This window comes from Eschscholzia californica, unplaced genomic scaffold, assembly GCF_041429995.1.
Source record: "Eschscholzia californica isolate CP2 unplaced genomic scaffold, dmEscCali1.0.p SCAF_3, whole genome shotgun sequence".
Taxonomy (NCBI): domain Eukaryota; kingdom Viridiplantae; phylum Streptophyta; class Magnoliopsida; order Ranunculales; family Papaveraceae; genus Eschscholzia; species Eschscholzia californica.
The window spans coordinates 41,222,783-41,235,797 of record NW_028238420.1 but is presented as its reverse complement, the minus strand read 5'-3'; the positions used below and the strand labels follow the sequence as shown (position 1 = coordinate 41,235,797).

Sequence of the window (13,015 nt, the reverse complement as noted above, 5' to 3'; positions counted from 1 at the left end):
TGTCTCTCGATCTTTCGTTGTTTCTTGAACGGTCTATCTCTCTCTCTCACAGACAATGCTCCGGCGAAGGGAAGTGTTCCCTTCGCCGGAACCAGACCTCGAGGAGGGATTCTGGCAAAACCTTCCGAGGATTTCTGGCAAAACCCTCCGAGGATTTCGTGGCCACGAACTCTGTGATGTGCACAGAGAGATCTATACAGACCACAAGAGATAGAGGACTGCGAGAAATAGAGAGCATGGAGAAATCTATACAGACCACAAGAGAGAGAGCGAGACATAACGACTGCGAGAAATAGAGATACAGACTGCGAGAGAGAAAAAAAAAGATAAAGATAAACTAATCTACAGAGAGATGTGTCTATAGCAAAAGATAAGAGTGATCTACAATGAGAAAGAGATCTAGAGTGAGAACAACATATAGTCAATGAGAGCGAAAGAGATAATGAGAGAGAAAGAGCAAAAGAGAGAAAGAGAGAAGATGAAGATTAGGGGGTAATGTTTGATCCAGTCAATTTTTTGACCTAAAAAGGAATATGTCATCTAAATCAATATTTATTGACTAATTCTTTATGTTTCAAATTATTTTCTTTATTCCCCAAAGCCGCGACCATTATATATTAAAAACTCACCCGTCACTGCTATAAAAAATGCTTTAAAATAAAAGAGTTACTTTTTTTTTGACAGAAAATAAAAGAGTTACTATAAGATTATGTAATGGAATACACCAAAAGAAACGTTAGTTACTAGCTTATGAGAAAAAGCATAGTTTTCCTTCTCTCCAAATCTTTTAGCCTCTTTTTACTTCGCTTTTAACGGGATAATTTTTCTAACACGCCGCGTCTGGATAGAGTGTCGTCCTACCACAGCACGACACGTTGGCCACCCCTAGCCATACGAGATACTCGAAATTCTAGAGATGGAGTCTTCCAAATCAAGACACTTTATAGATTAGTGTTACAGTCAAATTTTTTTTGTTTTCTGAAATTCTCTATATTGCCACTTGTGAATGAAAATCTCAAGAAAATGGAAGAGCCCCTAGAGCATCTCCAGTGTGAAACTCAAAACTACTCTATTGGTCGGATATGTCTAAGTCTTAAATGAAATTCTTCCTTAAGTGGTAAGATAACGGTCTTATAAACCTTTTGGGTCCTCAATGTTCAATCTTTGGAACTCCATACATGTTTGACAACTTACGGGTTTAAATTCAAAGTTTGATAACTAGAACACTTAGATACGCTCCAGTAAATACTCCAAATTTAAAGTATCATATTAAAGATTTCTAAAATAATTACATCTATGTCATTGTGGAGTTTCAACTAGAGTGCCCCCTTAGATACGATCTTTTTGATTTAGCCTCTCATTAGAGATGCTAGCCGACTAGGAACAAAGACCAAAAAAGATAAAGAAAAAGAGATGATAAAAAATAATAGATGATGATGAGAGGGCATAAGTCCAAGAAAGAAGGAAAAATAGAGATGTAAGGTCGGTATGAAGGATGAGGAGGTAGCTATCAAAGGCATCAAATGGGCAGCATGGGCTGACAAATATATCTCAAAGAATATCCTATTGTTGTGGGAAAGACCAATTCCCTCTCTCTCACTCTCTAAATTTTCTTTCTCTTTTTGGAATTTGGGACTCTCTCATTTCTAATGCCTCTTACTTTCTATCTATATATCTAAGAATATATGCCACTAGCTTTTTTGGCATATAAGGTAACTATAACCATTTAATGGTATTTTAAGTTTCTTTCTTTCATGAGATGGACCCCATCATACCCCCCTTAAGAAAGAAATATTTAGGGCAGCAACTTTTGTGAACCACTCGTTTTGTTATGTGAACTTTACACTGCAATTCCATGCATGCAATGACAAGACTCTTAAAGGTTGATATGTGATGAACGATTTTTGACTCCTTGTTCAATATTAGAATTTGCTTATGGCTCTAGACAATTTCTTTTCGTCTAACTATTTGCAGAGTGATTAGATAACATCGCAGATACTTCTTTCTAGATTCAAAATTCAAGACTATTTTAGGAAGGGGGTCCGTTGCGTTTGCTATTCAGATGACCGACTAGTTTTAGCTGATTTTTAGGTTCATTAGAGTCAGACCACTCAGATTCAAGACCATAGACAAAAAACGAAACACCCCAAAGTTAATTTATGGATGGGTTCTATTTTACTAAGGTCAAACACCATCAACTACTTTCTTACTGTGTTTCTATGAGTTCCATCCAAATTGTTATTTTTGTAGTTGTACTTCCATAAAACTTTTATTCATAACGATTGACGACCGTGAGGCGCCCCCGCAGGCAAGCCATGTCATGGGGTTGCAGCAAAACGGAAACCTGGGTCGGAGGGTTAAGCAGTTTGAGGGCAGCCACGCACAGTTGCCTGTCGGAAAAACACATTTATATGAATTAGGAGCAACTAAAGAAGAGTAAATGCCAGACATTCCTAGAAATCATAATGAACCAATTAACAATATTCACCAGATGGTTAGAACTTCTAACCTGAAACACTAGTTGAGTGACTAAGCATTCCGGAATATAATCCACAAGCTTACTCGTGTTCAGAATTTGATCTCTCTTTCTACTATCTGGAGGAAATATCCCTGTTTGCTGTTTATATTTTCCTCTTTCTTTGTCTGTGACAATTACTACCTCTGCTTTTCTCATTATATGTTTCTTGATTATTTTCGAAATGGTGTTCCTCATCAGAAGAGTCTGTCTCTACTTCCCGGCTGTTTGAGTGCTTCTTACTGCTAGATCGAGAATGGTGTCTTGACCTTTTCCTGTCGTGGGGTTCACTGATGCTTTTGTGATCATGAGAACTAGAAGAGCTTCGAGGTTTTTCATGTTTCTCAGAAACACTTGTAGGTTCACAGTGATCAGATTGAGGATTGTTTTCAGTGATCTGTCTAAAATTGGGATCATATCGGCCTGGACTCTCGCCTTGCTTCATATTTTCGTAGTCTGGAACCTCTTTCTTCAAACTTGAGTGACGATCACTCCTACTTGAGTGACGATCACTCCTACTTGAGTGACGCTTACGAGATGAGTGCCTATGTTCCTTTGAACGATTTCTGTTCCGATCATCGACAAAATCCTCATTGTTGCTCGAGTGAATCAGATATTCCCTTGAACGACTTCTCTTTTGGTCTCCATGCCTATCCACAAAATTTTCAGAATCGTGATATCGATCATCTTCAAGGTTGGAATTTTCTTCATTTCTTTTGTTCACGGAAGAGCTTCTCTCCCATTTAGTCCTATAAGAGTTCCTAGGCCTTCTTGAATGGCTATTTTCACGGTTTCTGTTATCATCTGAGTGCTCTTCACTTGAAGCACTACTTGAGCAGTTAACAGTTCTGGACCTAGATCTTCTTGAAGGATACCGACAACATAAAATCCAGAAAAAGTGAGGAGAAAGAATCTCAACGTGACTATGCATGAAAAAATTATTATCTAATAATAAAGAGTATAAATGAGTTTATCATTAGAATGCATACTAGGGAAGCGAGTAGATATAACGGAGTAAGGGATCAAATTGTGATCATACCTCTTACCTGATAGCCTAAAAAAATTGGACTACAAAACAAATAGTGATTTTAGTATTTTTATTTGTTGTGTTTGACCCGTAAATATTCTTGACAAAAACTTTTAGTCACTTCCGTGGTTCGGGTTCCATGTGAGAGTTTGTACATACATCATATGTGTAATTGCTCCTTGTTGTGTCAACAATTAGAAACTGATGTTAGTTATTCTTTGTAGTAAATAGTAATGGAGTTAATTGTGGAAAAGAAAATGTGGAAACATAGTGGGGAGAGGTTTATGCATGAGAGGTAGACTTGAATCAGAAAACGAAATCAAAGACATGCATGCACCCACATTATGCCCTGGCCTAAAACTTAGCTCTTTTTCTGTGATGATGTTAAAATGGTTGATCACAAATGCAAAAAACTGTAAGCATATATGAAGGATCTAATAACTACTGTGACCAGTAAATATATGTTTATTGTTGTGTCCTTGTTTTCGCCTTTCTCCAATCATATTATGTGATATTTGGTTCCGGTTTCAGACAATGATACCATCCAGTTTTCATGGTACATAGTGTGGTACAGATATGGAAAAATACAACAAATAGACAACAAACTTTTTACCATTGAACCATGAAAGACGGGTTCTTTTAGCGCGTGAAGTACATTTTGCTGACTCAACCACAAAATGTAGGAAAAAGTCTCTAACAAACATACCTGTCAGAAAGTGGTGTTAAATTCTTAGCAGAACTATTCTGCCTGTCCACAGTTTGGGGCACCACATATTTGTCATATTTAGATTCATCAGAAGGACCAAATAAAGAAGCCATCTTTTTCACCCAGTATCTAGGAGGCGGTTTATCCCAATCAGCCCATTCATAGTCCCCACCCGGATTGCGGAAGCAATGGATGAAGTTGCATGCTGTTCCACGAGAGCAATTCTGCAGATAAGATGCAACAAAAAATTCTAGTGTTGCCATATAAATATGAATCATGATACCAAGGGAGCCAGATTAAGACACAGGGTTCTGGAAGCAATGGTCAAGAAGACTTTGTACCTTCAGTCTCGATTTCATGTATTCCCCACAAATAGCAACCTTCCATCTGGTAACGCCAACAAACTCGCAAGTTATCTGTTAGGGGGCAGTGCAAACATCACCACCGGGGATAAAAGCTTGGTAGTAGAGTGGTCGAACAAAAAAACTGAACGAATACCGGAGCCAATTGATTATAGAGAAACAATATAAAAAAAAAAGTGACATTTTCAATAACTAATTCATGCATACAGTTTATGAGATGGGAGATGGGTGGAATAGAAAATGGAATAAACAGCAAATAATCCAATGATACAAGCTGAAACTCGTTTTGCATTCTCCATAAGGGTAACATGCAAATCATTGGTTTCCTAAATTTGCTCTGTGGCTGGTTTTCTTTGTATAGGATGCACAGAAGATGGGAAACATGGTTACTACAATGACACTGTCCAAAATAGTGCACAATGAAAAGCCATATCCAATATAAAGGGGCAATACACTAATTGACAATTAAGACGCAACCAGACAAGTTATGAACCAAGATCTTCCACTAATTTACATTTTTAACTTTTAAGAGAACACCAATTTGGTAGATAAACTTTACTATCAAGCTAAATAGAACTCTGGATGATATACTTTGTCATCAGAGCATAATAGTTCTTGGATGATGTCAATGACCAAATTTTCTAATTTGAGGAAGTGTTGTACGGCACGGCGTATGAGATGTATTGAAGATGACTACTTGGTTGAGAGAGAGAGAGTTATTGTTAGAAGGATTGTGTGCTCTTCTCGTTCATGAATCTGCTAAAACATAAAATCTTCCATATATATAACCTTTCATCCTCGGTGAAAAGGAAGCCTCTACTTGATGTCACGGATTCTGATTCAAATTATTTGTCCCATATGAATAGTAGTTTGGAGAACAATTTTGCTCATATGTTAATCACTTATAGATCCTGTAATAAGAAGCTCTAATTCAAGGGAAAAGTACCTGTTTCCCAGCAAAATAGCGAGCGTTTATAGAATTGTAAGCAAGAATTGCCGATTCTAAGGACTTGAAGTGCACATAAACATTTCCACGCAAATGGAATGAACCATTACGGCACACCTGAAAAGAAGAATACCATTCATAAACTCTGACATTAAATATCACACACAACAGCAAGTTTAAAAGTTCCATCAAAACCTTTGTTTTTTTCCGCCGAATAGAAAAGCTGAGAGAGGACAGACTTTAAAATTTAAGCATCAACAGGATGTATTCGGCTCATCGGGTGTACTCACTATGACGGGAATACTAAAAATTCACTTTTGTTTTACTGCAATTTTCTATGTTTGACCAGACGATCATGCTCGATTTACTTAATGACCTATGCTGCCAAGCAGTCTCTGCATCCCACATGTGCCAAGCTATTAAGGGAAGAATAAACATCCTAACAGTGTCCAACGTGTTTGACACCAAGGAACTCATATTCTAGGGAGATACATAAAAGGTCTTCACTAATTCTTCCTTGTATTGAGCTACATAACCATAGGAAAAATTAAGAATAGCCGTAGCTCTAAATAAATTTTTCTTTTCTTGTTTCCTTTCAATGTTGTAAATTATTGATGATTTGTTCAAAATTCCGCACAAAATATTTCCATCATTTTCAAAGTTCATATGTGTCAATAAGCAATCTGCTCTATTGGTTACGTTTCCAACATAAGTAATAAAGCAACCTTGAAATTCACTAGTTCCCCGAACTTCATGAACTCTGTATGAACATCCTCATAGAACTCTTCGTAAGAACGCTCAACCTCTTCATCAGTATGCTGAGAAATAAATAAATTAGTTTAGAGATAAAAAATATCCGCAAGTTTATAAAATGAAGCCAAGAAACATGTCTAAACGTAAAATAGCTGCTAGGCAATAGACAGATCACCAATGATGAAAAAATTACCAAGATCTAAAGTTAGCAACAATGACAACCCAAAGTCTTGTTTATGTCAATTGTCAAGTGCACTATCACAGTTAGAATTGGCAATAATTACTCATTCAGAAGCATATACAATAATACAAATATCAAACGCATCCAAATTGACAGTTAATGAAACCATCCAATTCTCAAGTACGTGACCTAATATGCAGTAAGCTAATTGGATCTCTGTTATGTTCTTTGTATAAAGACAATATTCTGAGCCCATATTAATAAAAGTTGACACGTATATATATTCAACACAGTGATCAACTCCCACATATGCAAACAAGATGCCGTCGCACGCAAGTCCAGACCTGTGCAGAGTAATAGCTCGCAAACAGAAGCACACCTCCAGCACCCAGGCTACAGAGATTTCCAACAAACTATAACATGGGTTAAGGAGCTAAAGTATACATAATTCATTAAAAGATAAGAAACAAAGAAACATTCCCCACCAACGGAACATCAAGTAGTGTTAGCACTAAGTGGAGAACCGAAACTCACAAGAGATAACGTATGTATTTCAGTAATTCAGTCCATAAGAAAAAGAATGTTTTGAAGAGATTCTTTATTGAAAACAGCATCTGGCAAGATAAAGAATGCGTAAATGATAATTTATATATCACAGGCAATAGAGAGAGGTAACATAGGATACAGAACTTCTAGAGAACTTTAATCTCCATCAGCAAATAAGACCAAAACCTTGGTTCTTCATGGAAGTGAACCTTGAGACAAGTTTCTGATGTAGAATGAGTCAACGACAAAAAAACAGTTGCCACAGAACAAACCTAATTTCAAATTAGTTTTAAAACAAATATAGAAAAACATCACATGATTATGGTGTAACACAGTTCATAGATGACATGTTAAACGTGTGTCCTTCCTCACTACTGGCTTACTAGTAGAAGTAAATATCTATTACTAACCATATGGTAGAGATTCTATATAACATGGATATTCCTTATTAATATTTAATGCCGTGTCAAATACTCTGATCGGAAACTCGAATGCTTTGATCATGTTACTGGGTATTATGACTATTAAAATAAATTTAGTGTGTCCATTTTGCATCAATTTGTGTAAGTAATAAAGGATATGATACCTAAGTAAACAAAATATATGTGTATACTCGTATTCCCTTATTTGCATTTCCCACTCAATGTATAAGCTACCTCGTACATATGTCAAACGCCTATGCCCTTACCTGTATCCATGTTACATAGCTGGGTTTGTTTCAAATAAATATCCAGGTTTCCAAAATGTCCAGCTCGAGACATTCAAGACAAAAGTTTCAAGGATACTAGTTCTGCTTCAAGGTTATTCAAATGATGAGCCTCGACTGCAGAAAGGTACTCCTTGTATTCTTTTCTCTACAAAATGTCCCTACCAATATCTTACTTCACAGACTCATAACCAAACACACATATTTGATGTATTTTACTCTTCAGAATCAAATCTCTCCGATTTCCTTTTTCGGAATTCGGGACCAATATTAGTAGATTACTAACATCACTGTTTGTAAGATTTTGATTATTAACTGATTTCGGTTTTTTCCCTCTTCACAGATACAACAAACAAGCAACAACAATCCATCTTTTCCCTCTTACTTTTTAAGCAGTTGGACATATTAAAAGCTCAATTCTCCGACACAACCGAAGTTATTAATTAATTTGATCAAAACTGAAGCAACACAAAAATGACACCGCGAACAGCCTAAACGTGGATCAACAACAAGAATAAAGGTAACTAGGTAAGTTCTGTAGTAATTGAATTTAGTCAATAGTAAATGCTAAAACTAACTCAAATTCAAGAGGGATAAATGTGAAGCCAAACCAACATGCAAACATGGTACATACCTCAAGCCCCTCATCCTGCTCCCAAGCAAGCCCAGGTCCATTATACATGTTCTTGACAAGCAATGTGCACGATTTATCAGGGTAAAAATGAACTCTGCTGCACCGGGATCCAAAGCGACATGCTCCAGTTTTGATATGGAATGGGCAGTTAGCTTTATCCTATGAAATGTATCACGAAGCGCTCTCAGGAAAAACCAATTCAGGTAATCATGATCCAGAAAGTGCTCTATGACTCTGAAAATATAAAGATGTACCAGAAATATGGTACAAGAGGTGTCTACCTTGAAAACAACATAAACCATCGCCTACAAATAGATAAACAGAGATTTCTAGACACAATGAAGTACAAGGATGGACTGTATCATACCTGTTCAGTTCCGAAGTTTGGTATTTGAGAAGCAACACTCTCATAAACCCCTTCTGAAGAAACAGCTGTAGAATTATTGTAAGAGGCAAAAACTTCAGATTGTGGAGGAAGTGGGTTCGATGTAGGTCTGTCAGTACCCTGGTTTCAGATAACGAATCTTTTGAGTCAAGAAAGATGTAATCACAAAGTCCCCCATATATTATGTTCACAAATAAACCATGTGAAAGTCGCTGATAAAAAGTACTAAGGTACCTCACAAATTACTAGTTGATGAGCACTTTGCTTAGGGACCCTGACCCTTTTCTTCTTAACAATGATCTCATTTCCTTGCCAGATGATTTCCGCAGGCCCATCTTCTACATATTCCCAATCATCATCTTCACTCAACTCATTCCCATTTTCAACATGCTAAAAAGCATCGAAAGTAAGTTTTACCGACCATATTAAATCAAATGATTATGAAACAATATCAACGGAACTGATTAACTATGCATTAGTGCCTAGAAGGGAAAAATCAAAATTTCAATAACATGATAGAATAGGAAAAAGTAATTTAAAAGTTAGTGTGCTGGAATAATCCAATTCATCACAATTCTCCCACAAATTGCCAAAACATGACCAAAGGCCAAAGCCGTGCAACATAACTCTTACCCAATCTCACACATTTAGTCCTTCCAACTCTATCTTTGCAAGACAGGTGTCGAAGTGAGTGCTCAATGAATGGTGGACCATAAGGGCAGAAATCTAGGGCTTGAATAGGTTCCCTGAGCTTGTCAGGGACTGACTGCCCAACAATACACTTACGACAATGAAATATTTGCCACGTGGGTGCATTACGGAGTTGAGCAAAATGCAGTTTATCAAAAGGACCCCAGATGGGAAAAGAGGGTTTGGGTCTTCTACCTAAAATGGTACTACCTGCGATATACCTTTTCGAGCTGGGTTAGTACTTCGGGTCCATGCATACGTGCAGAAGGCCTTTCAATGACACGCACTATCGGGATAAATAGCGCTTGACCTAGATAATTTCATAAATCTTATTTGCAATAGAAAATTGAGGACTTCCTGGACTTGGAATTGCATCATTAAGCCCCTTTCTCTCATGCACAAATACATCATCTAGGAAGTTCACCATGGTGATAAGATCCTTATTTAATCAACCCATAAGGTTTATCCAACTACTATGATAGTCTCTCTTGATCTGAAAATTGTATATCAACTTATAATTCGTAGGACTTCGAGGAATATCAAGGTTATAACCCGATTCCATTCTTCAGTTGCATAGAAACTTCTTAGGAGCCGATAAACAGAATCGCTCCTTAACAAACTCTGGGGATGAAGCAATTAACAAAATTCAATTGTCCTAGACTCCTAGTGAAACCATGCCATCGACTAAGCTCTCGAATATTGGGCAGCTGACTCTTCGGGTTTTGTTGGTCCAGTTAACATGAATGTACTATGCCGAATCAATCAAAATTAACTGAAATTGTGTTGAACTAAATGAAAAGCTACTGAAGAGCGAAAGATGTAGCTATAATATATATATATATATATATAGAGAGAGAGAGAGAGAGGAGTACTTCTTCTTCTTCTTGAAGCTTCCTCTGTGCTTCCTCTGCGGCTTGTTTTGCAGCTTTTTCCAGCCACAGCTTCTCCCGTTCTTCAAACTCCTTCCTCTGCCTCTCCATCGTCTCAGCCTCTTCCTGCTCCTGCAATCTCAGTTTACGCTGCTCCTCCAAATCGTTCAATCGGGCTTCTTCTTCTGCTCGTTCCTTCTCCGCTATCTCTTTTCGTATCTGCTTCCTTTTCAACTTCTTCGCCAATTTCCTCTTTTCTTTTCTACATACAACTGAGTCTTTTAGGGTCTCCATTACTTTTGAATGATCTTCTTCGTTTTGCTCTTCTTCTGCAACTGCAGTTTGATCGATGGGCTCTGTAGTCATTATCTGTGGAATGCAAGTGAAAAAGGTTGATGAGATCCTAGTAATGAAATGGAATATCTACATGAGAAAAGGTTCCGAGAATCATTAGAATCGACTATAGTGAGAGAAATCATCACATGAGAAATACTACTACTTCTCTAATTATTGGAAGGAATTCATCAAGATATTCTAATTCAATTGAAATTAGTACTAGAATTAACAGCAATACTGGTGTACAAGATTAATACAAAATCAAATAGAACAAGATTCAAAGCATCACCCAAAAGGACAAAAAAAATGCTTAAAACCCTAAAACGTAAAACTAAATAAATCTAATTGAACAAGAATTGGCCTAGGTTCATGAAATTTCTTATGTATTGGTTATTATGTGTTCAAAGTACAAAACCTGAGAAATGTGCCAAGAGTCAAAAGTTTTAGTGAGAGAAACGGAATATAACATGATAAATATGTACCCTAAAGTCTGAATTAATCTGAATAAAGAGAAATCAATATGGAAATAGAGATCAACCTAGAGAATGATCAATATATATATATATATATAGAGAGAGAGAGAGAGAGAGAGAGAGAGAGAATTTTTCTGTTATTAAAAAAAACACAGAAAATCGTCAAAGACAATCAGACGAATCTGAATTTCGATGAAGATAGATGGAAAAACAGAGAAAGGAACCTGTGATGTTTTCACTGACGAATTCGACTGTAGATTTCACCAGAGAAGACGCCTCAGCTCCAAAGTTTGCCGGAGAAGATGACTGAAGGTTGAAGAAGAAGACCTATAACTGGTTTGAGAATTGGGTCGATATTTTGTTTTATTTTTTGTTGGGATTGGGGTGTAATAAACCAAAATCCTAACTGGTCGGGGGTGGATTGGGATTTATTAGGTTGTGTTTGTTTGGCTAGATCTGGTGACTGAATTACCAATTCGGATTTCGGATCCGAAAAGAAAAACAAAAACACAATGTAAAGTTATTGGCACTCCCACTTTTCCGTTGACTTGGTAAATCCCGTTTGACTGCATTTGGTTAGGTGTCTCAAAATCCAGGAATTCGGACCGAATTGTATAACAAAAGTCGAGTCAAGATCCATCAAATTCAGCTGCACTGTTCTAAAGCTGGAATCGATAGAGTTGGGTCAAATTTTGTTATATAATTCAACTCAAGGTCCACCAAACTCAATTCCAATATTCTGGAGTTAAAAGTCAATTGACTTAAACCAACTAAATCTCAAGTCCACCAACTTTTTAATCGAAAAAAGAAAAAGAGTGTATTTTTCAAAAGGAGTGGCGTTACCCTTTTTGTAGAATATGAAAACCGATTCCTCTGAGTTTCCTGGATCTTCATATATCCTGGAGGAGGGTTTCCTTCTCCCGGATTTCCTCTTATTATGTATATATCTTTGTTTGAATCTATATTAATCATTTTGGAAGTCAGAGAGCAATTCATTTTTCTATTGTTCGGTTTTCATCATCTTTTCGTCTTCTTATCTCTATAATGAGATCCCATCTCTCCAACGGGAATGGACAAACATAAAGGAAGAAATAGAAGAAAATAACACAATGAAAGACATCAAGGAAGAAATAGAAGAAAATAACACAATGAGAGATGACAAGAAGTTTCTCTGATTGGAAGAAGAAAGACTTTACATAAACAAGATAAAGTTATGGAATCACTCAATTCTCATCTTTGAAATCAAATGTCAATGTCTCCGACGACTTTCATATATTCTTCTTCGAGAAACTTGTTGGTGTTCTTGATGAAACTGTAATCCGTCTCTACTTGTTCATCATGGTTACATATAATTAGTATAATAAAATTCACGACCTTTAGGGTCCTCTCATTTGTGATCTTTAGGATCTTTTTATTCTGTGACCTTTAGGGTCTTTTTATTTTGTTTTTGCAATATTGTACTCCTTTACCTTCATGTTGTCTTTACTCTTGTAAGTTACGATGGTAAATCTATGTTGTACTCAAAGGAGTCAAAGTCTCTAAACCATGTAAATTGGATTTAAATCCTACTTATATAATGAAAGTTCTGGTTTATGTCAAAAGAAAAAAAACAATACCACGGGACCTCTTGAAACTTCCCAGAAAGTAACATTAATTCCATAAGATTTAGGATGGTTATGATTTCTTGTATTTTTTTTTTTGACAAATAGAAGAATCCAAATTCATACTGTATTATATATCCTACTTTCCCGATCTTATTTAGGATTTTTTTCATTTAACAAAGTTGATTCTTGTAACTTCTTCTAAGAGAAGAAGGTTTGCCAATGGATCTTAAAAACCGAAGAATGTTTAATTTTTTCACATAAACATTCGTGCAACAACTCAAT

General features: G+C 36.5%; 1 protein-coding gene across 1 annotated transcript; it reads right to left on the bottom strand.

Annotated features, from left to right (window-relative positions):
* Positions 1 to 2,126: 2,126 nt before the first annotated feature.
* LOC147550382 (Zinc finger C-x8-C-x5-C-x3-H type family protein) lies at positions 2,127 to 11,540 on the bottom strand. Its single transcript, XM_086670546.1, has 11 exons — positions 11,354 to 11,540; positions 10,324 to 10,689; positions 8,996 to 9,151; positions 8,744 to 8,881; positions 8,377 to 8,535; positions 6,282 to 6,374; positions 5,557 to 5,673; positions 4,590 to 4,664; positions 4,250 to 4,472; positions 2,510 to 3,391; positions 2,127 to 2,390 (listed from the first exon to the last, which is right to left on the bottom strand). Exons 2-10 carry the CDS (start codon positions 10,684 to 10,686, stop codon positions 2,622 to 2,624), a joined length of 2,094 nt encoding a protein of 697 aa, XP_086526672.1. The 5' UTR covers positions 10,687 to 10,689; positions 11,354 to 11,540; the 3' UTR covers positions 2,127 to 2,390; positions 2,510 to 2,621.
* Between the last annotated feature and the right edge of the window lie 1,475 nt (positions 11,541 to 13,015).